Source organism: Takifugu flavidus, chromosome 1 (genome assembly GCF_003711565.1).
Source record: "Takifugu flavidus isolate HTHZ2018 chromosome 1, ASM371156v2, whole genome shotgun sequence".
In the NCBI taxonomy this organism is placed as follows: Eukaryota; Metazoa; Chordata; class Actinopteri; order Tetraodontiformes; family Tetraodontidae; genus Takifugu; species Takifugu flavidus.
In genome coordinates this window covers 27902682-27929200 of record NC_079520.1, presented here as the reverse complement: position 1 = coordinate 27929200, position 26519 = coordinate 27902682, and the positions used below count along the sequence as shown (strand labels likewise).

General features: G+C 52.7%; 1 protein-coding gene across 1 annotated transcript; it reads left to right on the top strand.

The window, feature by feature from the left end:
* Positions 1-412: 412 nt before the first annotated feature.
* Positions 413-26519, top strand: LOC130531349 (glutamate receptor ionotropic, NMDA 2C-like). The gene is given in 18 exon segments (XM_057043326.1): positions 413-1288; positions 5019-5379; positions 5614-5712; positions 10913-10978; positions 11087-11275; positions 11366-11435; positions 11438-11705; positions 12025-12139; positions 14986-15197; positions 17423-17591; positions 18159-18312; positions 18723-18848; positions 19700-19929; positions 21300-21460; positions 21887-22074; positions 22743-22975; positions 23828-24998; positions 25001-26519. Coding segments are annotated over 17 exon segments (4164 nt in total). The 5' UTR covers positions 413-1288; positions 5019-5034; the 3' UTR covers positions 25369-26519.

The following is a 26519-nucleotide window of genomic DNA, read 5'->3' as shown; positions in this document are numbered from 1 at the left end:
CGCTATAATGGTCATGTGACCACATTAGCCACGTTAGCCAAACGTAGCTAAACCTTTAAGCTCCTCAGTGGTCACCGGGACCCTGGACGCTCCGGACTGGGAGATCCGATCGCTGGAGTTCTGCCATCTGGCTCATCTTTACACATTTAAAGGGGAAAAAACTTCCTTTGATCATTTCTATCCTTTTCCGCTGGTTAATGTTTGAAGTTGCTGTTGGATCATCAAAATAAACCATTAACGCCTCATTACTGGTGAAAATGTGTTAAAGGGATGGAATAGAGAACGGGGGGGGTGAAAGTGGACGAGGAAAATAGGAGCAAAAGTGGGCTGTGAGAGGAGGGGGGAGGGGGGAGGGGGGGGGAGGGGGGGTGGAGGGGTGGCGCCGAAGTGAGCGAGCGGGAGGAGAGGGAGGCTGGATCCTCGCACCATCATCACCGGGACTCACACGCAGCCTCCTGTGACGAGGGAGAGGAGATGAAGGGACGATGGAGCTAACGCGGGAATGGGGAGCCGGATTATCGGAGTGACAGCAGCGGCGGAGGAGCCCAGAGGGAGGAAGGAGAGCGAGCACAGCGATCCGGAGCAACAGGATGAGGACCTGCTAGTGCTCCGCCGGCCCGACCCACCCCCGCGGACCCGCCAGCTGCCCCGCGCTCCTGTTCCCGACACCCCCGCCAACACCTGGATGAGAGAGTGGGAGACCCGGATCTGCTCCTCTCCTCCTCCTCTCTCCTCCTGCTCCTAGAGGAGGACATGCGGAGAGGAGCCGAGGCGAGGACAAAACTTTGAGCGGCACCAGGACCCGGTCGGACCCGGCCGGGATGATGTCCTGACCCCCCCCCTTGGATCTGCGCTGCCTCTGCTGGGAGCTGGGAGAGACGCCAGGACACGGAGGAGGTGGAGAGGAGGAGACGGAGTCTTAGCGGCGTTCTCCACCGCGGCGGCTCTTTCGGACTCCCCGTCCTCCTCCCAACCAGCCCGACGGACCAGAACCGGAGAGGGAATCCTTCATATTCCCAGGCAACGCTGGCATCCTCCCTCCCCACTTCTCCTCTCCCATTTCCATGACCCGTCGTCTCCTGGTCAGAGATACCTGAGACACACACACACACACACACACACACACACACACGCTGATTCCAGCAGACCCTCGGCGTTCCCGCGCACTCCTACAGGTGCCTAGAGGGCAGCGAGGCGGCTGAGACCAGGCGAAAAGTCCAGAACGACCAGGACGCTCGGAGGAGAGCAGCCGGGGAACGACGGAATTGGATGACGGCAGAACTTGCAGGTGAGCCCGTCTCTCACCTTAATCCGATCCCTGTCAGGGGTTCATCCTCTTCCCAGGACAGATGTGGGGCAACAGCAGCTCAGAGGGGATCTGAGTCGGGCAGTGAAGAGTTTCCTGGAGAGAACAGTGTGTGTGTGTGTGTGTGTGTGTGTGTGTGTGTGTGTGTGTGTGTGTGTGTGTGTGTGTGTGTGTGTGATCCACGCTCTACGTATGGATCCCAGTTGTCACGGATACAGTGTTGATCTTTGGGTATTCCGGAGATGATTGTTGGTTTGGGACAGCTCCCGTTTTCCTCCATTAGATGCAGAAGCTTCGTGTCTCGTTGCCACCTGGACGTTCCGTAGGTGGAATTCAGGGACCGTTCCCCCCCCTCTCAGGCTTCCCGGGCTTTGATCCGATCGCATCTCCGAGCCTGCAGGATGATAAGAACGTATCTTCCCGCTGTAGTTTCTATGTGTTTGGGAATTTCTGGGGGAACGGAGCTTGTGAATATTGACGGAGGTGGAATCTGTGAGCGGTGAGGCCTCCAGGGTTCCTGACCTGGAATCATACGTGACAACATTCCGGATTGACAGAGAAATGCTCCAATGGCACAGGAGCCGGCTGGTTTTTTCTCTGGGAAATATCATTTTTCCCTGCTGAAATTCCCTCAGATTGAATCCTTCTTTCACGCGTATCTTTGTCAGCTTGTCTTCCCGTTTCTTAAGCAGACGTGGCGGCAGATTGGGTGTCATTGGAATTTTGATTGGTAGGAGGGGGAGCTGATCTGGGATTGCTCCTTTCCCGTCACTCATCCTGGCTGCAACGATTTCCTGTAAAGCTGACGAGTGTTTGAAAGGGCGAGCGGGAACCCGGCGCTCCGCTGTTGCCCTCGCAGCCTAATTATGATGAATATATGTTGCCGAAGGCTTCATTACAAGTCCGGGGGTTAAGCACAACATGCTGGTCCACGCGTGCACGGGACACCAGCCGGGACACTTCCCGTCAAAATTCCCCGATTAGGAGGAAGGATGGAGGGAAAAGGAGGATGATCCGTCTGACGGAGCGCTTCTCCTCATTAAGGCTCTGTGATGCGGCTGCCGGAACATAAATATTAATGGGAGCATTTTAATGTGGCTTAATGTGGAGTATTCCGACTCTTGGAAAACTCCCAGTTTATCCCCACTCATCCCACTGGTGAACGGCTGGTGAACGTTGGGAGACAAAGTGACCCGCTCGGGAGTCGGAGAGAACAACGCAGGGGCGACGGGAGCGGGAGCGCTGAGGGGGATCCGGGCGGATTCCGAACATCAACTTCCTGTGACAGCAGAAACTTTCCCGGTTTTATAGGTGCGAGGACACAGGCCGATCAGCTGATGCTAAAAAAGCATGCTAATAAGTGAGCTAACCACAAGAAACGGTTGATAATGGGTCAAAGGTCGATTAATAACCGTGATGATGTCAGCCGCGCTCCCCTGCAGCACGGTGATAACAGGAAGGCTCAACGCCGCCGCCGCTGGGACGCTAATTCAAGAGCCCTTATTAATGCAATCAAATCAGTTTCAAAACGAGGTTGAGGGGAGACGTGAGGATGTTCTGCTGTGATGATGCTCATCCCCTCAACTGGATCCTATCTGCTACTTCCTGCCACCCCCTGGGGACTCTGGGGAGGCTCTTCATCACGTAGCAGCTAAGTCGCTAAAGACCAACGTCCCCCCGGAGGTTTGAGGCACTTGAGGAGAAGACGTCATTTAGTCCAACAGGTTCTCCTCCCATAAATAATCCCGTCGTTTCCTCTGAACCCACAGAAGATGCTGATTTCTGATGTGTCATCTTCCAAAAGTCCTCAATGAACCTCCACGTTGCAAAAACGAACCACCTCTGTCTCCTCCCCTCTTTATTCCGCCGGGGTTTGAAACCCTCTTCTGGAGTCGAGTTGCTTCGGGGGTTTATCTGCTTTAATCTTCACCTGCTGCGGGTGGGCGGCGATTAAACGTCTGGAAATGTAGCGACTCAGAGATAAGCTAAAGCAGCGTCGCAAGTCAAAGCAAGCAAATTGAGGATTTACAAGGGGAAAGATGGCGTGATGCATCCGCAGTGAATCCAGGAGGGAGCTAAAGTTCTCGGGGTCCCTTTACTGACCCCCAACAGCGTCTACGCCGATGACACCATGGTGAACACGTCCAGAAACCCCCCTATGGAAACAGTGCTAACGTGTCTACGCTGATGACACCATGGTGAACACGTCCAGAAACCCCCCTACAGAAACGGTGCTAACGTGTCTACGCCGGATGACACCATGGTGAACACATCCAGAAATGCCCCTACGGAAACGGTGCTAACGTGTCTACGCCGATGACACCATGGTGAACACGTCCAGAAACCCCCCTATGGAAACGGTGCTAACGTGTCTACGCCGATGACACCATGGTGAACACGTCCAGAAACCCCCCTACGGAAACGGTGCTAACGTGTCCACGCCGATTACACCATGGTGAACACGTCCAGGAACTCCCCTACGGAAACGGTGCTAACGTGTCTATGCCGATGACACCATGGTGAACACGTCCAGAAACCCCCCTATGGAAACGGTGCTAACGTGTCTACGCCGATGACACCATGGTGAACACGTCCAGAAACCCCCCTACGGAAACGGTGCTAACGTGTCCACGCCGATTACACCATGGTGAACACGTCCAGAAACCCCCCTACGGAAACGGGGCTAATGTGTCTACGCCGATGACACCATGGTGAACACGTCCAGAAACTCCCCTACGGAAACGGGGCTAACGTGTCTACGCGCGATGACACCATGATGAACACATCCAGGAACGCCCCTACGGAAACAGTGCTAACGTGTCTACGCCGATGACACCATGGTGAACACGTCCAGAAACTCCCCTACGGAAACAGTGCTAACGTGTCTACGCCGATGACACCATGGTGAACATGTCCAGAAACTCCCCTACGGAAACAGTGCTAATGTTAGCCTGACGTGGTGGTGCACTATCCAGCTGTTTATCGCCTGGAGGCTTCACACCTTATTAAAACGAATGATTGATAGATCAGGAAGAGCCGGAGAAGAGGGAGCGACTGTTGCCCCTCGTTCAGCGCTGCTTTGAAGCCTCTTTGAATCAAAGCTGGCGGTAATTGGACGGGCGTCTCTGACGGCCTCAGAGCAGAAAGATTCACCATAAATTCACCAACTGCTGTGAGGAGGAGGAGGAGGAATCAGGGTCAAAGAATGGCTCCTGCAGATCTCATCATAAAAATATTAATTTACCCTCAAAAGGAAAACACTTCGGCTGTGGTTCCTGCACACGGCCACCAGGGGGCGAACTTCTAGGTTCACCATTAACTTGGAGGGGAACAGACGGAGGAGCGATTCCTTCTTTTAGTCCCGATAAAACCGGCAATTTGAATGCAAACCAAGAAAACGTGTCTGTCAGGATTAACAGCAATTATTGCTGCAATAGTTGTGCAGTGTGTGTGTGTGTGTGTGTGCGTGTGCGTGTGTGTGTGTGTGTGTGTGTGTGTGTAATCTGCAATAATCCAACCCCCAGTGTCTTGACTGTAATCACCTCTCCATCTCTTCACATCTGATTCAGCACTCAGTTACACACACACACACACACACACACACACACACACACACACACACACACACACACACGCGCACACACACACACACCTACTGTGAGCATACGTTTGTCATCTCCCCCCCCCCTTTATCCTCCTCTCCCCTCTGCAGGCACTCGGCTGCCACCATGGCATTTTCCAGGGGACGTCCTTCTCCCTCCCCGTGGCCTCTCCTCTTCCTCCTCCTCCTCCTCACCTCCTCCCCGCTCCCGCTGCCGGCCCGGCCGCTCCTCCTCCACCCGTCCATCAACGTGGCGGTGGTGTTCAGCGGCTCCAGCTACCAGACCGAGGTGCGGGGTCGCCTCAGCGGGGAGAACTTTGTGGACCTGCCGGTGGTGGTCAGCCCGGTGACGGTGCTGGTGAATGACACCAACCCCCGTGACCTCCTGACACACCTGTGTGACACCATGGCAACGGAGAAGCTGCACGGCGTGGTGTTTGAGGACGACGTGGGCTCAGGTGCTGGTGCTCAGGTAAAGAACCTCTTCTAAGGATCACAATGACTCGGTTCAGAACCCAACTTCCCACCATTGCTGCTGCTGTCACTGGCTGAGGTGAAATGCATTGTGGGATACCTCGCTGTCCCGAGCCTGAGAAGCTTCCTTCTCTCGTTCCTCCTCGGCGCGTTACTGCCCCCTGTTGGCCAGAAAGACGGCGCGAAATCGCCGGGTCAGGCTCAACCTGACTGGGATCTGTTTCTCCCTCAGGTGGCGGAAGTTGCACAGATCCTGGACTTCCTGTCCACTCAGACGGCGCTGCCGATCGTGGGAATCAGCGGCGGCTCTGCCATCGTCATCCCATACAAGGTACGCTCGAATTAATGAGCCGGCCAGTTCGCCGCCGCCGGGGGAGCTGGAGCCACCGGGGTGACAGGAAATCTGAATTTCATATCCTGGAGGTGTTGACACAACATTTATCCCAAACTGTAGTCTGAGCAATTAAGGAGGCAGGAAAGCCGGGTGGAGGAAAAGATGACAACCTGGAACGTAAAGCCTGTCGGCAGCAGCACCCGGCGCTCACACCCTCCTTAGTCACAACTGCACGCCAGCGTCATTCAGCTTAAAACAACTTAAGTAGGTCAGAGCGGCGAAACCAACTTTGGGGAGAAACTCCGCATGCAAATATTTGGATACGAGCGCCACAGACGGGTGAATTATCAGCCGCGGACCCTCGGCGGCTCCTCTAATCCCTGGTTTGGGAATGTTTTGGAACGTGGCCGCGGGCAGCCATCAATCCTCCGCGCGCAGCAGGTTCTTCCTGCTATGATTGCGCGTGTCTCACGGACGGGCGGCGAACAGCGCGCTTAGATTGTGAAGAGAAGATTGATGACGCCGGGATTCCTAATCTGCACCTTTTCTCCGCCGTAGAACGGCTCCATCCCGACTTCCTGCCGTGTGCAGCCTCGTCTTCCCTCCCCTCGTTTGATTGCTTAACTAGCATCATCAACACCTTGTATTTATAGCAGCCACGCTCACACATGCAGACACGTGGACGCGCTCCTACACTGCGAGGCCCAGGCTCCCGTGAGCCGCGGCGCCTCCGATTCACCAGCTTCCTGTTAATACAAAAACATCTGCCGACGTCGCGTCAGAGACGGTTATTAAAGGAGAGGAGGGGAATCAGCGGGGGGGCCATTGATTCGCGGTATTTCGACGCCGGAGCGAGTGAATAAACGACAGAGCCGATAGAAAGATGGCTGACAGCCGCCCGAAGGCACCGCTGCACTGTCTCCGTTCACGCCTTGAGAGCCTTCATTTTTGTCTCCTCACTTTCTTTTCCCTTCTCGGATTTCTCCTCTTCCCTCTCTTTTCCTCGTGTCTTTCTCCTCCTCACCCCCCCATCGTTCCTTCTGCTCCCTGATGCATTTTAATACCTTTTTGATATCTCGCCCTGTTGTGAGCTGGAAGAGTCCATTAAAGCTGTGAAAAGCCACCAGCTCTCTTCAACCCTCTCAGCTCTCAAGGACCCCATTAAACCACTAATTCCACCCTCCAGGAGACCTGGGCCCCCACCCTGATTACCATTCACCCTCCAGACCTGAAACATTCACACTTCCTTCTCTTTCGGCTGTCTGCTCTCTCCGTCGCCCGGCGACCACCTCAGCTCAAGATGTTCTCCTCTTCTCTGTGAAGAAAATATCTGGGCCAAAGTTTCAGGTGGGAATTATGGAGGAAGTTTAGGGCCAATTTGACATCAAGGGAGCGATAACAAACCAATTTCTTCTCATTTAATAGAAAGAAACTACCCTCAAATTTAAGAATGCTAAACCCGATTCCCTGACTGGGGGGCGTCATCCTGCAGGTTGTTGTTCAGCCTTTCAGACCGACACCGTCGTTGTGACAGACTGCTAACATGATGAGGATGAATATGCCATTAACACCCCCCCCCCACTGGCCTTTTACTGTCCCAAACTCTTTTATAGTGTGAGGGGAGGGAAGAAGAAAGCTTGTCAGGGGTGTGTTGTACAATGGGACAGGTGGATTGGAAGGAAAAAGACATCATAAAAGGGCTCAATAGTGCTTGATTATCAATAGCCTGATGATGAAGACGGTCTTTGATGGCGGGTCTATAAAAGAACAGCCGCCGCCTGAGCCGCCTATTTATGGTCTCTACAGAAAAACAAGGAAGGAGAGAATGAGACAAAGATGAAAAGAGTGACGGAGGGGAAGCGTAGCTTTTGTCAGGCGTCGCACACATCAAGCGTGAGCAAAGAGGAGGAAATGAGAGAGCTGGAAGAACGGCTGAGAAAAGGAGTAAATACTGTTCAACAGGGTCTGAAGGGACACAGAAGCACGGAGAAGGTGTGTGTGTGTGTGTGTGTGTGTGTGTGTGTGTGTGTGTGTGTGTGTGGTGTGTGTGTGTGTGTGCTGGGTGCTCATCAGAGGGTGCTGCCTCCAGATGTTGAGCTGTGGGAGCAGCACGGAAGCGTCTGCAGACAGAAACACAAAAGTTCATTAAGAAGCAGGAACGTTCTGTGGTTCCAGTTCTGACTCGGTGTCGTGAGGTCGAGTCCCCGACTGGCAGAACCCAGCGGAAGACTCGCCACTGCCGTGCGCCGCTGCCTGAAACGTTCGTTACCGCTCAAAGGTCCCACTTCTGCTCACTCAGCATTATTGTTTGCTCGCCTCCTTCTGGTCACCACAGTCATCAAGGAGCAAATCATGCGTCAGGATGAAGGTTCTTTTTCCAGCGTTGACCCGTTTCTCCTCCTCCGTCCCGACTTCCGGCCGGGTCTCGGCCCGATGGTCCAGAAAGCCTATAAACGGGTCAGGATCGCTGGGAATGAACAGGCGTGGATGTGCCAGTAAGTTCTGTTGGGTCGTCAGTCAAACCAGACGCCGACTGTCCAAACTGATCAATTATTAGTGGGAGTGTTTTTATATGCGGGGGACTGGAAACAAGAGGGAGGTTCTGTGATGGTAAATTAATCATTTTAGAACATCTGGGAACAGAATCGGGTCACAGAACATTGGTGAACGCTTCCACAGAAAGAGGATTAACTGCAGAGAGCTGGTAGCTGTCCATGTCATGAGGCCTGACAAGAATGGCAAACTTTACACTGGTCACCTGCAACAACCAGCCTACATCCCATAATAACCTGGCCAGGAGACGCTGGAGATGGTGGCGGGTCCAGGCTTTGGAACTGCTGGCAGGTTTCTATGGTTTGGGCCGAGGACCGATGAAGGAGACTTTAACGCTCACCAACGAGGACGCTGATCCGATCAGGATGTTTGGCGTTGGACACGCCTCCAAAGACACAGGTGACGCTTGGTCCGGAATGTTTGATGGCGGAGTGCGTCTGCGTCTGGGAAGCGCTCTGAGTGAGGAACACCTGAGTGCTGTCAGGTGTGGAGATGCCTCCTGACACCAGCAGTGGAGTTTAAGTAATGCGAGTTGCCAGAACACCGGAAGGGCAGGAATATCGGAGGAGACGTCAACCTCTGCCGCGCCGTTATTTTTAGCTTCGCTATTCGGTCACGTGTTCGTGTGCAGCTCAAGATGGTTCTCGTTTGGCTGTCAAGCGGAACTATTGTTGGTTCTGGTTCTGTATAAAATGCCCCCCCAGTGCCGAGCTTTAGTAGTGAGAAGGTGCCAGCTCTCGTCTCCAGGAGAGGAAGTTTCCTCCGGAAGCATCTCAAGGACGACGCGTGTAGATATCTCTGATGGCGCCGATGTCTCTGTTTAACCCACGGCGAGCATGAAGGGGTACAGCGTGGAATCCCCCCCCCCCCACCCCTCCCGGGAGCAGAGGAGTGTGTGAGCAGCCACCGTGTCCACCGTCTTCCTGTCACATTTCCATACGCTTCTGAAGAGGGGACGCTAATTACGTCTGCATGTGACAGGCGCGCTGCCGGGGTGGCGTGGAGAGGGGGGGCGTGGGATAAAGGGTGGCGGCTGGGGGAGGAAGTGGGGGGGGGGGGGGCTGTTGCTCCTCGTGCTGTGCGCGGAGAGGATCATTTTGTTGCCACGCTTGCTTGATTCCACGGCGCAAAGATTGACATCTTTCAGCACATTTGCTTCCGTGTTTCCAGTTTAAATGGATTTGCTCGCAAGCTCCGGCGGCTAATTGGATTTTAATGACTCTGATTCAGGATGAAACACCTCAGCATGCCTCTGTCATTCCTGATAAATGCAGGGCACTGTAGCTAAGCAGGGCCGTCAATCCCGGGGCATTCTTTGATGCACTCGGTGACAGCCAGACATGTTTGTCTCCTGCTATTTTGGTCGCTGTTCTGGAGCCCAGTCAGTGGTCCGCTGGAGCTTCAGCCTCGGGAGGTGACTGTCGAGTGAGCTCAGCGCAGACAAAACCTGGGAAAAGCTGAATGGAGGAGACTCTCGCCGGTGTTCCTCAGCTGCTCTGCCCTCCGAGGGGGTTTGCAGAGCCTCCGAGCTGTGATGCAGACTGGAGATCAACGGGAAGGAAAGGAGAGCATCGCCGGCGAGACAGCGCACGGAGGAGCCGTGAGTGCCGGTCCCACGTGGCACATGACAGTTTAACAGCCGCTCCTCTCCCTGTGCAGCCCGTCGCACGCCTGTTGTCACAGTTTGTCATTTCCAGCCTCTCTCGCCCCATTTCAGCAGCGTCTCTGCTGGTTTCACAGACGCTTGTGAAGCCGGAGTCCTCCTCAAACTCAGAATAACACAAACGGCGTTGGAACCAGACGTGCTTTTGTGACATTAAAGCACTAATTAGCCTTTTCCTCGCAGCTCAGAGATCTCCCACCTAAGTGGGGAGAAACCAGACTTGTTTATATAAAAATAAGTCCATATTGTAGCAGGATGGCACTTGGATTCAGGTGGAATCCGGGTGTGACCGTTAAGCAGCGCGTTGTTGTTGCGTTTCTTGGGTTGTATCACTTAGAGGTGCAGGTTCCACAGACACCCCCCCCCCCCCGGAGCATCCCGCCTATCTCAGGATCTCCATTTATCCGACGACGCTACGGCGGTCTCAGCTGGGCGGCAGACAGACCTGTGGGGTTTTATATGAGTGGGTTCACGCCCTTGTTTGTATGTGGGACTAAAAATATCAAGCGTTCCCACATTTGTCACATTCCGACTCGTCCTTTAAACGCTCAGTGCTTGAAACACTCTTCAGGATCACGTTTCTGCCCTTTGCTTCGGTCCTCAGAGGCTCCTCAGAGTCCTGTCCATGGACACGGGTTCAAATTTGCCTCTCATGTGTCAGCTCAGGGCGGGGATGATGTTATGCTAATGAATGCTAACACTGATGCACCGCTGGACCCGGGCTGGGACACCCTTTAGACGGGATGATAAATATGGATGATCAAAGCTCGCATCATTAAACGCGGGGCTCAATAAAAGGAGCAAACTGCAACATTAATATTCATGGTTAGCGTCTCGCGCGTGAACTCTTTTACCCGTCTCTCAAAAACAATCAGCTCGGGGGACATTTAGTGCGGAGCATCAAACGGGACCGGCACAAGTCCGGCTGCAGGTCATTGATGCGGCGAGCTCTGAAGTGCAGCTTCGTTCTTTACCTTCCAGGCCGAGGGGTCGTCCTTCCTGCAGATGGGAGCCTCTCTGGAGCAGCAGGTTCTCAGCATGTTCAAGGTACACAGTGCATTTCAGCTCAACCCAGATGTTCAGGAAAACATAAAATTCCATGTTTGACACCAGCAGCGGGGTCATTTTGACACTATGACGCTTGTGCCCCTTCAGATCATGGAGGAATACGACTGGGCGGAGTTTGCAGTCATCACTAGCTTGCTGCCCGGCTACGACACCTTCGTGGACATAGTTCAGACCTACACAGATACCTCATATTTCCTGTGGAATGTACAGGACGTCCTGTCTCTGGAAATGTCTGTCGGGGCCAGCGAAGCCAAGACCAAGCGCGTGCTGCAGCAGGTACCGGCTGCTCTTCCCTTTGACCCCGGATCACTCAGACATTCCAGGGAGTCGTCTGAGGCTAAAATATCGTCTCTTTCCCTGCTGCAGTTGGACGCTCAGGTCCTGCTGGCCTACTGTTCCTACGATGAGGCGCAGTTCTTGTTCCGCCAGGCGGCCGAGGTGGCCTGGTGGGGCCGGGCTACATCTGGATCATCCCCAGCCTGGCCGTGGGCAACCCCAACAGCCCCCCGCCCGACAGCTTCCCCGTTGGGGTGATTGGCGTGATCAGCGACCAGTGGAGGAAGAGCTTACGCCAGAGGGTGAGGGAGGGCGTCGCCATCGTGGCCAATGGCGCCGATGGCTTCAAGAGGCAGTACGGGTTTATCCCTGAGGGCCACGGCGACTGCAGCAAACCGGCCACACACTCGGACAACAACACTCTGTTCAGGTGGGACACAGGTTCTGTTCAGGTGCACGTTTACGCCGGCAGAACCCCAGAACCGGGCGCTTTATTTGCCTTGATTATGGATGCGTCTGCATTAACAGACAATGGAATCATTGAATCAGGAGCTCTGTCTTGCACCACCAATTAGCTGCCTCCCTCATGCACCACTTCCAGCCTTTCAAGTCAGCTCTAGCCGGGCTTTTAGAGAGCCGGGGGTAATTATGAGGCGAGCACTGGCCCCGTTTCCCTACATAAATATGCAGATCCCAACACGACACACAACCCCTGTTTTTACAGCTCTGAGTGTTTCTCTGGTGTGTAGGCACATGCTGAACGTGACCTGGGAGAGGAAAGACCTGTCCTTCAACAGCCAAGGCTTCCTCTCCAACCCCTCCATGGTCATCATCGCCCTGGACCGGGAGAGGATCTGGGACAAGGTAGCGGCGCCGATGGCACGCGAATATCGTGGGTTAATTTAGCAAAGGAAGAAAAACGGCTTCCACTGAAGGCGCCTTTGACCTTGATATTTAAAGATCTTTGCATTTTGCCAAATCGTTCCCCTTAAAAGACGCGATCCGCTCAACATCAACGCCCCGTCCGGGACTTATCGGGTTTATGAGGTTCTGTCTGGAAACACCGGCAGGTTAAAAAAGGCCAAACCCGCCCGACACCGACAATCGGTGACATTTAAAGCTACAAGTTTGAGTGTAATTTCAATCAATAATATCGTCTCCGCATCCTTCTCCCATTGCGTTGTCACCACGCCGCATCTCATCTCTCTCTCACACGCGCGTGCACGCGCACGTGCGCTCTTTTCCAGGCCCGAGGGTGTGTTGAAAAAAGACCCAAACAGAAGGACCCAAATGTAATCTCACAGCTACAGTTGAACTCATTTATTTCTCCTCTGGAAAGACCAACCCACTTTATCAATGTCACCTCCATGCTGGTGGTGTGTGTGTGTGGTGTGTGTGTGTTGTGTGTTGTGTGTGTGTGTGGGGGGGGGGGGGGGGGCGCGAACATGTCATCGTGCTCAAGTCGTGTTGATGTCTTTTTATGTGGACGGGTGCTGGACGGTGTTTAGACGCCTCATTCTCTTGTGTTGATCCATGAAACCCGGAACCGGCCCGGTGAGAACGGTGGTTCTGACCCACAAACATCCAGTCCACTTCTAATCGATGCTCCAAACAGTTCTGGCAGGATCGTCGGGCTGCCCTGATGGCTCTGAGCAGCAAGGTCCTCCCAGCCCAGGGGCCCTCAGGTGGACCCCATCAGCCGGATCAGAACCACACCATCAGCAGATCAGTCTCCCACTACTGGTTCTTCCTTTCCTGTGTCCCGTCCTGCTGTCTGAGAAGGTCCAGAGAGACCAGGTCCACGTCCAGCTTGGGTCCAAAAACGCAGACCTCATAAAGCTGATTTTTTCCTGCTAAGCTAAAGAGAAAGAGGACCGGTTGTTACATTTGATGATTTGATTAATTAGATTAATTGCTGCAAATATTCCTTCAAACTGGACAAGAGTCCTGAAACGTGTCCTGAAACGTGTCCATTTAGGATCTCAAACGGGAGAAAAGATTCACCTCCACTTGAGAGTTGTTGGATGCACAAACCAGGAGTCTGTCCTCCAGTCTGTCCACCTGCCTGTCCTCCAGTCTGTCCTCCAGTCTGTCCTCCTGCCTGTCCTCCTGTCTGTCCTCCAGTCTGTCCTCCTGCCTGTCCTCCAGTCTGTCCTCCTGTCTGTGCTCCAGTCTGTCCTCTGCCTGTCCTCCAGTCTGTCCTCCTGCCTGTCCTCCAGTCTGTCCTCCTGCCTGTCCTCCAGTCTGTCCTCCTGTCTGTCCTCCTGCCTGTCCTCCTGCCTGTCCACCTGCCTGTCCTCCAGTCTGTGCTCCTGCCTGTCTCCTGCCTGTCCTCCTGCCTGTCCTCTGCCTGTCCTCCAGTCTGTCCTCGTGCCTGTCCTCCAGTCTGTCCTCCTGCCTGTCCTCCAGCCTGTCCTCATCTGTCCTTGTGGCCTGTCCTCCAGCCTGTCCTCCAGCCTGTCCTGTGCCTGTCCTCCAGTCTGTCCTCCTGCCTGTCCTCCAGCCTGTCCTCTGCCTGTCCTCCAGTCTGTCCTCCTGCCTGTCCTCCTGCCTGTCCTCCAGTCTGTCCTCCTGCCTGTCCACCTGCCTGTCCTCCTGCCTGTCCTCCTGCCTGTCCTCCAGTCTGTCCTCCAGTCTGTCCTCCTGCCTGTCCTCCTGCCTGTCCACCTGCCTGTCCTCCAGTCTGTCCTCCTGCCTGTCCTTCTGCCTGTCCTCCTGCCTGTCCTCCAGTCTGTCCTCCTGCCTGTCCTCCTGCCTGTCCTCCTGCCTGTCCTCCAGTCTGTCCTCCAGTCTGTCCTCCAGTCTGTCCTCGTGCCTGTCCTCCTGCCTGTCCTCCAGTCTGTCCTCCTGCCTGTCCTCCAGTCTGTCCTCCTGCCTGTCCTCCTGCCTGTCCTCCAGTCTGTCCTCCTGCCTGTCCTCCTGCCTGTCCTCCAGTCTGTCCTCCTGCCTGTCCTCCTGCCTGTCCTCCTGCCTGTCCTCCAGTCTGTCCTCCTGCCTGTCCTCTGCCTGTCCTCCTGCCTGTCCTCCAGTCTGTCCTCCTGCCTGTCCTCCAGTCTGTCCTCCTGCCTGTCCTCCTGCCTGTCCTCCAGTCTGTCCTCCTGCCTGTCCTCCAGTCTGTCCTCCTGCCTGTCCTCCTGCCTGTCCTCCAGTCTGTCCTCCTGCCTGTCCTCCTGCCTGTCCTCCAGTCTGTCCTCCTGCCTGTCCTCTGCCTGTCCTCCAGTCTGTCCTCCAGTCTGTCCTCCTGCCTGTCCTCCTGCCTGTCCTCCAGTCTGTTTTACAGCAGGCCGAAACCCATAAAGTTACCAGATTCTTAATCTCGCGATCGTCCCCCATTTGTGGACGACGACGTTTCACTTTGTTCTCAACCACCAGCAGTTTGAAGAGAGCCCAGATCGATAGCAACACACGCTGGGATGGATTATTATTGGATGGATTATTATTGGATGGATTATTAATTGGTGGATTATTAATGGATGGATTATTAATGGGTGGATTATTAATGGGACGCTTTTTGCTTTGTTTTCTTGCTTTGTTGTCTCGCTCGGAGACTTTAAAGGATTCTTCAGGGGGTATTAATGAATTAATCTTCTGATTCTCTTCCTCCTGGTCAGATAATGTTGTTTTTTTAGATAAACAACTCTGAACGCCCCCCCCCCCCCCCCCCGTGGACGGAGGCGGTGAGACAGAGCGTGACTGTCTTTATTTTCCAGGTGGGTACGTATGCCCGAGGCATCCTTCAGGTGCGCTACCCTGTCTGGCCTCGATACGGCAGCTTCCTGGACAAAGTGTCCGATGATCGTCACCTGACTGTGGCCACGCTGGAGGAACATCCCTTCGTCATGGTGGAGAACGTGGACCCGGGGACGGGCACGTGCGTCCGCAACACGGTGCCGTGCAGGCGGCAGGCCAATAACACCGAGAGGTACCGACGCCCACATTTCTGAGCAGAGCATCAATGAAATGCCACAGGAAAATGTGTCAGAGCTGCGAGGAGATTTTGAATGGTAGCCTCCCAGAGAACCCCCCCCCCCCCATCTGCCCCAGTTTAGTCCTGATAGATGTGGAAACAGCCACAAATGCATCGAGAATCTGACCCTTTTAAAAGCGGGCAAACACAGGTCGAGCAGCTCAGCTCAAGCCTGCGTCTGTCCGTTAGCCGCGGGCTACCTGACGCTAGCAGGGGCGCTGGTGGTTGAAGTAAGGCGAGGAAGGAGAGAAGAGGGAGGAGCCAACATTGGTGGCGTCCGCCTTGCTGTTCCTCCACAGAGACAGGGGGGGGTCACAGGAGAAGAGGCTAAACGTGATTTATTCCAGCATTGCTGGGCAGCTAACGTGTCAGCAGACGGTTAACCTTTGAGGCTCGCTGCTCCTGGCTGCACCCACGTGTTCGTCCGTTTCCAGGCCTTGACGCTCATGTTTGCTGAACGTTCTGCCGCCCCCCCCCAGACTTCAGACTGCGGGGGTTTCCTTGTTCCTCGCTCCATCCTTGGAGGATTTTCCCTCCCTGTTCCTGATTATCTGCGATGCATTCGCTCCGCCGCGCCGCCTACCTGCGCCGGGGCGCTCAGCCAGGCGTGAAAGTGTGCCCAACGTGCACGCAGCGCGGTGGTCACGGCGTGTGTTTGACTGCACATCAGGTGGGCGGCCGTGCAGGTAGGAGCTCTGACGGCGCCACACGCTGACCCTCTGGTGGTCATGTGACCATGACTGGCATATTAATTATATGCAGAGATGTGTTGCAGACAGCACTCTGATCACCAGTGAAGATTTATTTGTCTGACACGGACACATCTGTCACAGCATGGAAATGTGGTTTTCCATGGTACCTCCACCCCCCCCCCACCCGGCCCCGGCCAGCGCGTCCCATTTGGACGGCGCCCAACAAACAGGAACAGGAAAAGAAAGTGGGTAAGAAGGCTGCTGCTATATAAATCAGTGGAACCGGCCGTGTGGTCGCAGCGGCCCAACAGATGTTTGGAGTGATTAAAAGTGTTTGTCCTGCTCATTAAAACTCCTTTCATTGGACAGATGATGGCTTTGTTTGCCAGAATCCTACCTCTCTGCCCCAATTCCGCGCAGGAGATGTCTTCGGAAATGCGGTGTAGAACAGCAAAGGGCGGAATCAGATGATCAACAACTGACAAACAGCTAAAAACTGCAGCTAATGAAGAGATTTCCTGTCCAAAATGGTGTCAACTGGTGGGAACTTTGCTCTCCTGCTCCAAGCACCTTGTTGGTTTTTTGTTTACCAGGAAGTGGCGGTCATTTTAAGTGGGTCATGTGATCCACAGCGCCGTTCCCGAGCTGAACGTGTGACTTTTATCCGGGACAGACGGTCACGGGAGACGTGGACGACCCTGATATACGGCTCCAAGACGCCTTGTTGAGGTCAAACCCAGAACGTGTGAAGTAAACAGAAAAACCTTCACTTGAAATCTGAGCTCCGCGCACCAGTTGGTGACAATCGCACTTCGGCCCGAGCGCCGCAGAGTCCCAGGGGGGAGTGCACGAGCGTGCTTGGAGGTATTTTAGGCACGTTTGAGCGCGTTCTTTGGCTGATTGATGACAGGTGGCCGGATGCTGCAGCAGAGCTCCTGCACTTCGCAGAAACAAGCGGAATGTTAAATAGCTATTAATGCTTCGGCGTCCCTGCTCGGGCGCCACCTCGGTCGCTCGTACGCTGAGATGATGATGATTTGTAGGTGCCAGACGTTCACCCTGGGAGCTGGATTGATGCTACAGTCGGGACTTTAACTTGATTTGTCCTCCCTTCCTTTGAGTGGCTGGTTATTATTTTTCATCCAATAATTTTCATCGTTTCCTGTCCTTCTGGTCTCTTCTTCTACGCCCCATTAAGTAGCGAGGCCACAGGCGGCAAGAGGACGTTACTCAAACGCGACACACCTTAATGGACTTTGTTTAGAGACCATCACAGACGGTTAAATATCCACCGCAGACTCTGTCGTGCTGCCCTATGTATGTTTGTGTTTGCAACTTTTGGCCACTCTCCTCTTGGAAAGTCTAAGAAGACAATGAATGTAGCTAATGAACCAACCTTTGTCCTCCCCGATGCCCCAAAGTGGCTTTTGATCGGGAGATGTTGAAAACAAAGCTGTATTTGCTGCTGATTTCTCCTTCATCTCTCAGCATGTTCAGCCACCCTGAGGCCTACACCAAACTCTGCTGTAAGGGCTTCTGCATAGACATCCTGAAGAAGCTGTCCCGCAACATCAAGTTCTCCTACGACCTCTACCTGGTCTCCAACGGGAAACACGGCAAGATGGTCCGTGGAACTTGGAATGGCATGATAGGCGAGGTGGGTAAACCCAAAACGGCTAGCTTAAATATCCAAAACGCTTCACATAAGCTACAAAAACAGAAGGATTGAGGTGTGTGAAGGACTACAAACCCTCAGTAAAATAAGTCTGACCTCTAATCAGGCAGCTTCTACTCTTGGCCTGGCGTGAGGCCGTGCACGTAGGCCGAGCTTAGCGTCCGCCGCTCTTGTAGTGGCTCATCGAGCGCATCTGCACGAGCAGGTGCTCCTTCGGAGAGCCTGCTCGCTGGAGCCTCTCTGCCCGCGGGCGCTCCGCTCCGGGTCTGTTTGCCTGTTATGAAAACACTGCAAAATTATGAGAGGAGCGAGCTTGGATAAGCGTCTCGCTCTTATTTTTCATATCTCAGCAGACAGCCATTTTTAGACTCACATCACGGAGTGTTTTTGTTTGCCGCGGCTTCCTGGTTTAGAAAAGATTGCTCATGAATTTCAGAATTTGCTCTCTTTTCAGCGGCGAGCTGGGCGGCCCGTCCTTTGGGGCGCCGAAAGAAGGTTTTCCTGTGATGTAACGTTCGCATCCAAACCTGGCTGTTCGTCTCTCCTCAGGTGCTCTACAGACGCGCCGACATGGCCATCGGGTCTCTCACTATCAACGAGGAGCGTTCGGAAATCATCGACTTCTCCGTTCCATTCGTGGAGACAGGCATCAGCGTTATGGTCGCCCGGAGCAACGGGACAGTGTCTCCATCAGCCTTTCTCGGTAGGAAAAACTGCTTCTTTCACATCGGCCCTGATTGAAAGCGGTCATAACTTCCTTTCTGCTGGAAACGTACAGAAAGTGTCACATTTCTGCCTCCTTCTCCCCACTCTCTGCCAGGATGGCCTACTTAGACAAGTTCTGCCTTCGCAGACGCTTCAGGAAACTTCCCATTAAGCTTTTATCCCGTCGATAACTGTAGCCTACAACTAAATCCCCTTACGTGCCGCACACACACACACACACACACACACACACACCTAAATCCTTTTTCTGAACCCCAAACAACAGAATTCAGCACAAAACCTCACTGTGGCTGGTCTTTCTCATCATTTTCTCATCAGCCCTGACCCTCACAGAGGAGGGGGAAAGCGTGACTTTGATCCTTTTTCCTTGTTCCTCCTCTCCTCCAGAGCCCTACAGCCCGGCGGTTTGGGTCATGATGTTCGTCATGTGCCTGACGGTGGTGGCGGTCACGGTTTTTGTGTTCGAATACTTCAGTCCGGTCGGCTACAACCGCAGTCTGGTCAGCGCCAAATGTGAGTCGTGAGGCTCTTGTTTCCAGTTTTACTGACGGAATTGAGATAAAAGCAAAACGATTCCCTTCACACGCTGCTGGGATTAAACATTCGCCTTCTTTCGCTGTTGCTGGAACCTGAAAAAGAACAAGTGCAGGTGTTTGGATTTGCCTAACAAGGGAAGCCGGACGGAAGAGCCGGAAGCCTCGAAGCATGAAAGGTGGTAATCTTTGAAAGCACTCCCAGTAACCTCGAGTGCGCGTTCCGAAATCCAGCCACACCTTCCGAGTTTTGGCGAGGGGGGTCTAATCGATGCACGGACCCAGCACCGGCGGAGCGTGCCTCATCTCCAGGTCCGAAAGGTCATTTCCCTGTTTTAATTAGCATCGGGCCGGGCGCTAATGGAAGAGTGATTGATGGTGGGTCGCCCTCGGCTGCTGCACATGAGCGATGGAAGCAGTGAGGCACCGAGAGCCGCGGAGGCTAATCCGAAGGTCCAACAGAACCAGCGCCTCTTTGACGCTTCGCGATATTTTCTGCTCAGCACTTCGTTTCGCCTTTCCGCGTCAGAGAGCGGAAGGGCCCCAGAGCGCGACCTGAACGTGCTCCCGCGACATCCTGATGTTTGCGTAAAAGGCTCTAAGTAGATTCAATCAGATTCGGAGCCTCTCAGGATCTGCGGGATCTGACGCATGACGACTGCAATCAGGCCTGCTGGTGTGTGAAGTTAAAGTGTGCTAACGCATCACTCACGGCGAGGACGAGATGCTAATCTTGAGGTTACGTTTATGCTGCTTATGAACGAGCGTGGAAGCCAAGCTGAATACTGCTAAAGGTTCTTCCAGGCTCTGACTGACCTCTGACTTCCGCAGCTCCTGGCGGTCCACGGTTCACCATCGGAAAGTCGGTGTGGCTGCTGTGGGGCATTGTCTTCAACAACTCGGTGCCGGTGGAAAACCCTAAGGGAACGACCAGTAAGATCATGGTCCTGGTCTGGGCCTTCTTCGCTGTCATCTTCTTGGCCTCGTACACCGCCAACCTGGCCGCCTTCATGATCCAAGAGCAATACATCGACACGGTGTCGGGACTCTCCGATAAGAAGGTAGAGAACTGAAGCCGGCCCCCGTCGAGTGCCTGTAGTTCCATTATTTCTGACCTTTTCTCTTCAGTCCACCTTAAATTCATCCCAAAAGGTCGCCACAGGTTAACGCAGCCCATGAGATAAATTGATCCTCTGAGTCTTCTGGAAAGAACTTTGCTCTCATTGTCTTCATCAGCGGGGACCTCGGTGGTATGAGCGAGTAATCAATTACTGCCGTCTGTCGATACAGATGTTGTCTGAGTCCCTGCTTGTCCTGTCAGTGTTCCAGTCTCTTTATCGATAGCCCCCCACCTCCGCGCCGTCTCTGTCTCCCGACCCAGAGTTACAAGCCCGCTAAATGTCAAGCTATTAAGAAAAAAGAGAAGAGCTGCACTCCTGGAACCTGGAAGCAGGTTCTCAGAGGAGCGTTACACAAAGGCTTTTCATTCCTCACAGAAAACAAGTGCCCGGCAGGGCTGAGCAGCACCACATCAGTGATCTCAGCTTGAATTAACTGACTATATTAACTTTATGCAGATGTATTGTGTCCCCCAGCATAAGGAGGCAATATAAATGAAGCCCACACGGCACATCCTCAGAAGCCCCTTCATTCGGAGCTCTTTCACAATACGGATTAGACGGATTTAGGCCCAAGGCTGGCTGGGCCCGTATACCAGAGGTTTAGAAGTGTTATTCAGTCTCGCCTGTTCTGTTCTCCCGACTTCCTGCGGAGACACCGAGCACTGCAGACATGGTTCCACTCAGGTGAACATAAGGCCACCTGAGCGGGCTCTCCGCACCAGGCTACAGGAGCATTTGCGTTCACTGTTGCTGCTCAAACATCTGGAGATACTAGAAGTTAAACTAACGGCAGCGGCGCAGCTGGAGTGATTATATCAGCGCGCCGTCACACGCCCACTCACACGCTTACACTTTGATTGGCCCATTCGTTTGTGCTCAGCCCGAAAGGTCACTGCTGCAACCAAGATGAATAAATCTTTACAGTCTAATTGAGCCCTAAAAGATGTATTTCTTCTTCATGATGCATTAATTCATCAGCTGTTGAAATGTCAGCTTCGATCGGGAGCCGACTGGACTACAGTCAGAACATCTGTGTGCAGCCATCAAACGAACACTTCATCAGATTTAGCTGGCGAATTCCTGAGGTCCCTCTTCCTCTTCACTACCTTTGTGGGCTTCTAATCCTTCCAACATGTGGTGGGAAGTGATGAGCAAGGCTAAAATAAAGGCCAATCTTGGTGCGCTCGCCATCGTTTAGCTTGCGTTCCAAAACCAGGACAGGAAAAGACGCCTTTCCTGAATGAAACTCGTCCCCTCTTCTGTTTCTCTCTGCTGATGTTTACTCTGTGTCCACCTGTGTCTCCCCACAGTTCCAGAAACCACATGAGCATTATCCTCCATTCCGCTTCGGGACCGTCCCAAACGGGAGCACGGAGAGGAACATCCGCAGCAACTACATCGACATGCACACACACATGATAAAGTACAACCAGAAGGGGGTGGAAGAAGCTCTAGAAAGCCTGAAAACCGGGTACAGTGGCGCTGCTATCTTAACTACACTGCAGGCTTCCGTGGGAGGATATATTTAACGCATGCTGTTGGTGCTAGAACCTGTGATACAGAGGGGAGTTGACACTCTTTGTAGCAACTATTTGTAAATGAGGCTGATGTGATGGGTGTATTTTTAGATGAAACACTTCAACTCTGCCACAGCTTAGTCTGTATTTAAAACGTGCTGTCAGACATCCAGGCGGCAGAGAGAATGAGCCCCAAACCCTTTTATTTACCGCTGTCTTGACTGTATTGTTATTGTGATATTGTGGTTGTGATCTCGTCCCAAAGATCAACCACAGTCAGAAATGCACGTTTAAAAAGGTTTCGTTTGGCCTTTTTTTAAAATGCCATTTCCACGATGACCGTGATATTTTTATTAGTGTGTTATTTGATGATGTCGCAGGAAGCTGGACGCCTTCATCTACGATGCTGCTGTTCTCAATTACATGGCTGGGAAGGACGAGGGGTGCAAGCTGGTCACCATCGGCAGTGGGAAAGTCTTTGCAACCACGGGATACGGCATCGCGCTGCCCAAGAGTTCCCGCTGGAAACGACCTATTGACCTGGCGCTGCTGCAGTTCCTCGGGGACGGTGGGCACCCAGCAGCGCTCCCTCACCCTCACACACTCGTACCTGCCTGTATCGCAGCTCCGCTGGCTTTAGTCCGGTCCAGCCTGTGCCGTATCAGCAGGAAAGAGAGCTTACAGGGAAGAGTTAATATCCTGCCAAACAGCGTGGCGTCGTCCGAATACCATTATCTCCATCACACACTCACACACGCCATACTTATACACACACTTGCCTTGACAGTTGGCCCTGTGGAGAACTTAAGGCACCTAGCGCACACACCTACACACACACTGTGAGCTCCACGTGGCGGTTTAATAAAAAGTGTGTATGTGGTGACCACACGGAAACCGACCAATAAAATGGAAGGTTCTCCTGAGAGGCCACGGAGGAGAGCGCAGATGAAGGGGTGGCCACCTGCTCGGGATGAGCTAATACCATCATGGTCACAAACGGAGGCATTTTAAACTGTAAAAGCATTCGGAAAGTGTGGTTAATATAGATGAGGGCTGAAGCTTGTGGGACACACATTTGGGGTCTAGTTTAAAGGCCGTTATTTTACTGGTAAGGACTTCGTGATTTGAGATACCAGCAGCCTCGAACAAACCCTCCACAGTCCTTCACAACAGCTTCACCAAACCTTTTTTTCCTGTTGCTGTCCCTCATCCAATCACCAACCGCCATCCTTCCAGGTGACACCGAGCGCCTGGAGACGGTGTGGCTGTCAGGAATCTGCCAGAACGAGAAAAACGAAGTGATGAGCAGCAAACTGGACATCGACAACATGGCGGGCGTCTTCTACATGCTGTTAGTGGCCATGGGCCTCAGTCTGCTGGTCTTTGCCTGGGAACACCTGCTGTACTGGAAGCTACGACACTCGGTTCACAAGTCCCACAAACTGGACTTCCTGTTGGCCATCAGCAGGGTGAGAATCACCTGATCAGGCGGCACTTTGTGGATGGACTGCTTGTTCTTGGTAGACGCCTCAGACTGTGTCTTTGTTTATAGCAGTCCTGAAATTGCGTCTAGAAATTGATATTTGCTAAATGGTCATTTACGATCATCCCCTCATTGATGACGCCATTGTTTGGGGGAAGTTTTTATCCAGTAGAATACCAGCAGTCCCTCCGACCAGGGACCAGACAACGCTTGAATCTGGGTTTTTAGCAGCTTGATGGCTAAATGACAGATCTTTGCAGAGTGGCCCCTGGGGCTAAATTAATTTTAGGCCCTTTTGGGATCTGTCAGCCAACTGTAAGCAAAGATTCAGCTGTGAGCAAACGTGCGTTTGTGCTTCTATCGGGGCGGTCCCCTTAGCTTAACCTCCCTTGAGTCCCAGGAGAATGTGTAATGAGTAATGAAATCTTGGCTCAGTCATGAAATTAGATATTAATGAAATATTATTTTTAATTTTCCTGGAAGGGTTTTTTACTTTATTGGAAGTGTCTCGTATCTCCTTTAGGAATACTTAACCAATTTGGGTTTGAACTCTGTCTAGCTACTAGGCTATTGATTTAGTAAAACATGAATAAGCCATTTATGCTGCTGGTTTCACTGCCTATTACCCACGTGGCCCCCCTGTACTCAGTCTTTTTAGGGTAGGTAGGACAGTTACAAGCTAAAACTGGGACCTAGTTAGCTAAAATCCTTCATTAAAGGTGGAAACGATGCATGTTGGCAGCAATTTAAATGGGTTATTGTACTCCGCATTTGTATTTTTATGATGTTTTCTTGATCGCTCCTCATTCCCTCCTTGTCTCTTTTGCTTTATTTTCAGGGTATTTACAGCTGTTTCAGTGGAGTGGAGGAACCTGGGCGTTCATCTGGTCTAGCCAAACCCGATCTGACCTCCAACTATGCTCAAGCAAACATGTTAAAAATGCTCCGCACTGCCAAGGACCTGGTTTCCACGGCTAACGTCGAGACGTCTCTGGACAATGCCACCAAGACTATAGAGCACCTGAGTCGCCACGGTGGGACCCTGCCTATCCGCGTCCCACAAATGGCCATGGAAGCCGTGCCGGGAGGATTTGCTTATATCACCGAGAATCACTGCTCGCTTCCCCAGCGCTCCTTAACCCCGCCTTTAGCAGCCGTTACCTCCCTGAAACAGCACAGAGGTGTGAGCAGGCCCACGCCGCTACGTTACACACTACCGACTCACTCTTCGTCATGCCTGTATGACCGTCCACTTCCGGTGTCCAGCCTCAGCACTCCCCATCTGGCCGTGGGTGAGACGCTTCCTCATCAACACCCGCGTCACTACCAGACCACAGGTAGACTCTACGTTGACACCCATACTCATTCATCTTTTATTCCTTGTAACGATCTGCAGCTCCCTGACATCTACGCCTCTCACCCAGTCTCCACCGCATTAAATCATCCCAACCAAGTGGGTTTTTCTCGCAGAATACGTCGGTCCAAGAGCTTTCAGTACGATGACGATGTAGAGAGGCGAAAATACAGGGAACAGGGAAAAAGTGACGACAGTACCATGTGTCTGAGTGAGCTCAAAGCCAACCACCTCCAGAACAACAATATTTCGGCGCCCAGTTTCGACAGCCTTTACCCAGGTGACGTGGCGCGTCCTCATGTGGAGAACTATAGCTCTTGGCCCCCGGAAGACCTCATGCTGAGAGGGAGACGCAGGCAGCGGCGTCCCTCTTTCCTTAAAGCAACTTGGGGCACTGAAGAATCGCAGCAACTTGACGAATCCCAGTCTTCCCTGTCCAGCCAGTCGCCGTCCACCTTGCCAGACCTCTTCCCGTGCATTCTTACGCCAACCACAGTAGCAAAGGCCTACAACCCATCCCACCTTCGAAACAACCTGTGCCTCCCACGGAACCAGGCCTACCTCCACATAAGGGAGGACCAGAGGAGGCCCAATGGGCGCAAGGGTCAGAGGCTGCGCTACTCCCACTCCACTCACCTCCCTACGTACGGAGAAGCGTGAGGGATGGAAGCGGGCTGGGGCGTGGGATGGTACGAAGGGCCACCAGTTTGTTCAGCAGACAGTACGCTCATTATTTGAACTCATACCCTGGTCTACCTTTTTATCACGGGCCCCAAGACCTGCAGCACCACAGCCAAGCCTCCAGCGGCCAGCCAAGCCCCAATCCAGTGTGTCAGCTACTGGCTTGCGGTGGTGGGAGGTGTGGAAGTCAGCGGGCTCTTCTGTACCAAGACAGCGTGTACGGGGCTTATGGGGTGTATCAGGGATCCCAGACTGGATTAGAGGCCCAGGGTGGTCAGGGAGTGGGCGGACAGCCTCTGGGAAGCCCCTGGAGACGCGTGTCCAGTTTGGAATCAGAAGTCTGATGAGGAGCTTAAAGAGACGTCATTCGTTGGGTACAGATGAGACTGTAATGGAGGCGTAGTGCTTAGATTTATCAGTAGAGGAACGTCATGACCTCAAGTATTTGTGGATTTTTTGATGTGACTTGTTTAATGTGTGTGGTCAGGAAGAGATTGATCCTCAAGAAAGCCAAGGAGAGAAGGGTTGGCAGGTGTTGTCCCTGATTCTCATACTTCAGTGTCCACCGAACTTGACTAAAGTCCATCTCGTTGGCGCCTTGTTGAACTGGACCCAGAGCTGTCCTGCTTTGTGTGTGCTGTGTAAATGTTCTCGTGGGTGGTTGGGATTCACTCTTGCGTGTAGAGTATCTGCTGATCTGTTCTCGGGGTCCTCATTTTCAGTGCAGCCACCAAAAAGAAGCAGCCTCTGTAGCAAAACAGCTGTGATTAACATGCAAAGATTAACATCAAAACACTTTGAGGAAGGAGCAACTGTTTCCCCAGAACGGACAAAGTTTTTAAAGACATATGTGAATGAAAGTAGGGTCAATTTAAGGTTTAAATGTTCTGAACGGCAACCAGGATGAGGAAGCAGAGACTTTGTCCACATGAACACATTCCGGAACGTGAGCGAAGCACTGGGAGAAGCACTGACCAACACTAGATGTCTTAAACCTTTCACTTGGTCTCCATGCGAGGCTACAGTAGAGCACAGCATCACACACAAGGCCTCACCGTCAACAGTAAATCGATGGAGAATAGTTTACTATATCGATTCTTAAAAGAGAATATTAATAACATATTGATGTGAAGAAAAGTGTGTTATCTGAGGCTGGTTAAAGTCATTCATGTATTCGACATATGTTAGGAATTTATAGTCACTCTTTGGTTTTTTAAAGAAAAATCACACTTCAAGCACATATTTTCCTTTTGTAAACCTGCAATATTTGTTATACCTGTAATCAGTCATTCGGCCAGTATGAAGATTTTCATAACTCTCTTTTCAACTCTTTTATATTCCTCCATCAAAGATCTTCTCCCTCCAACTGTCACATGGTCTCATTTCAATGAGCTAACTGAAAACTACGCTAATATCTACAATATATTATGTGGCTCCATCACTCTGTAATTAATCACTTAGATCAATTAAAGAGCTTTTTTTTTGATGAACGTTA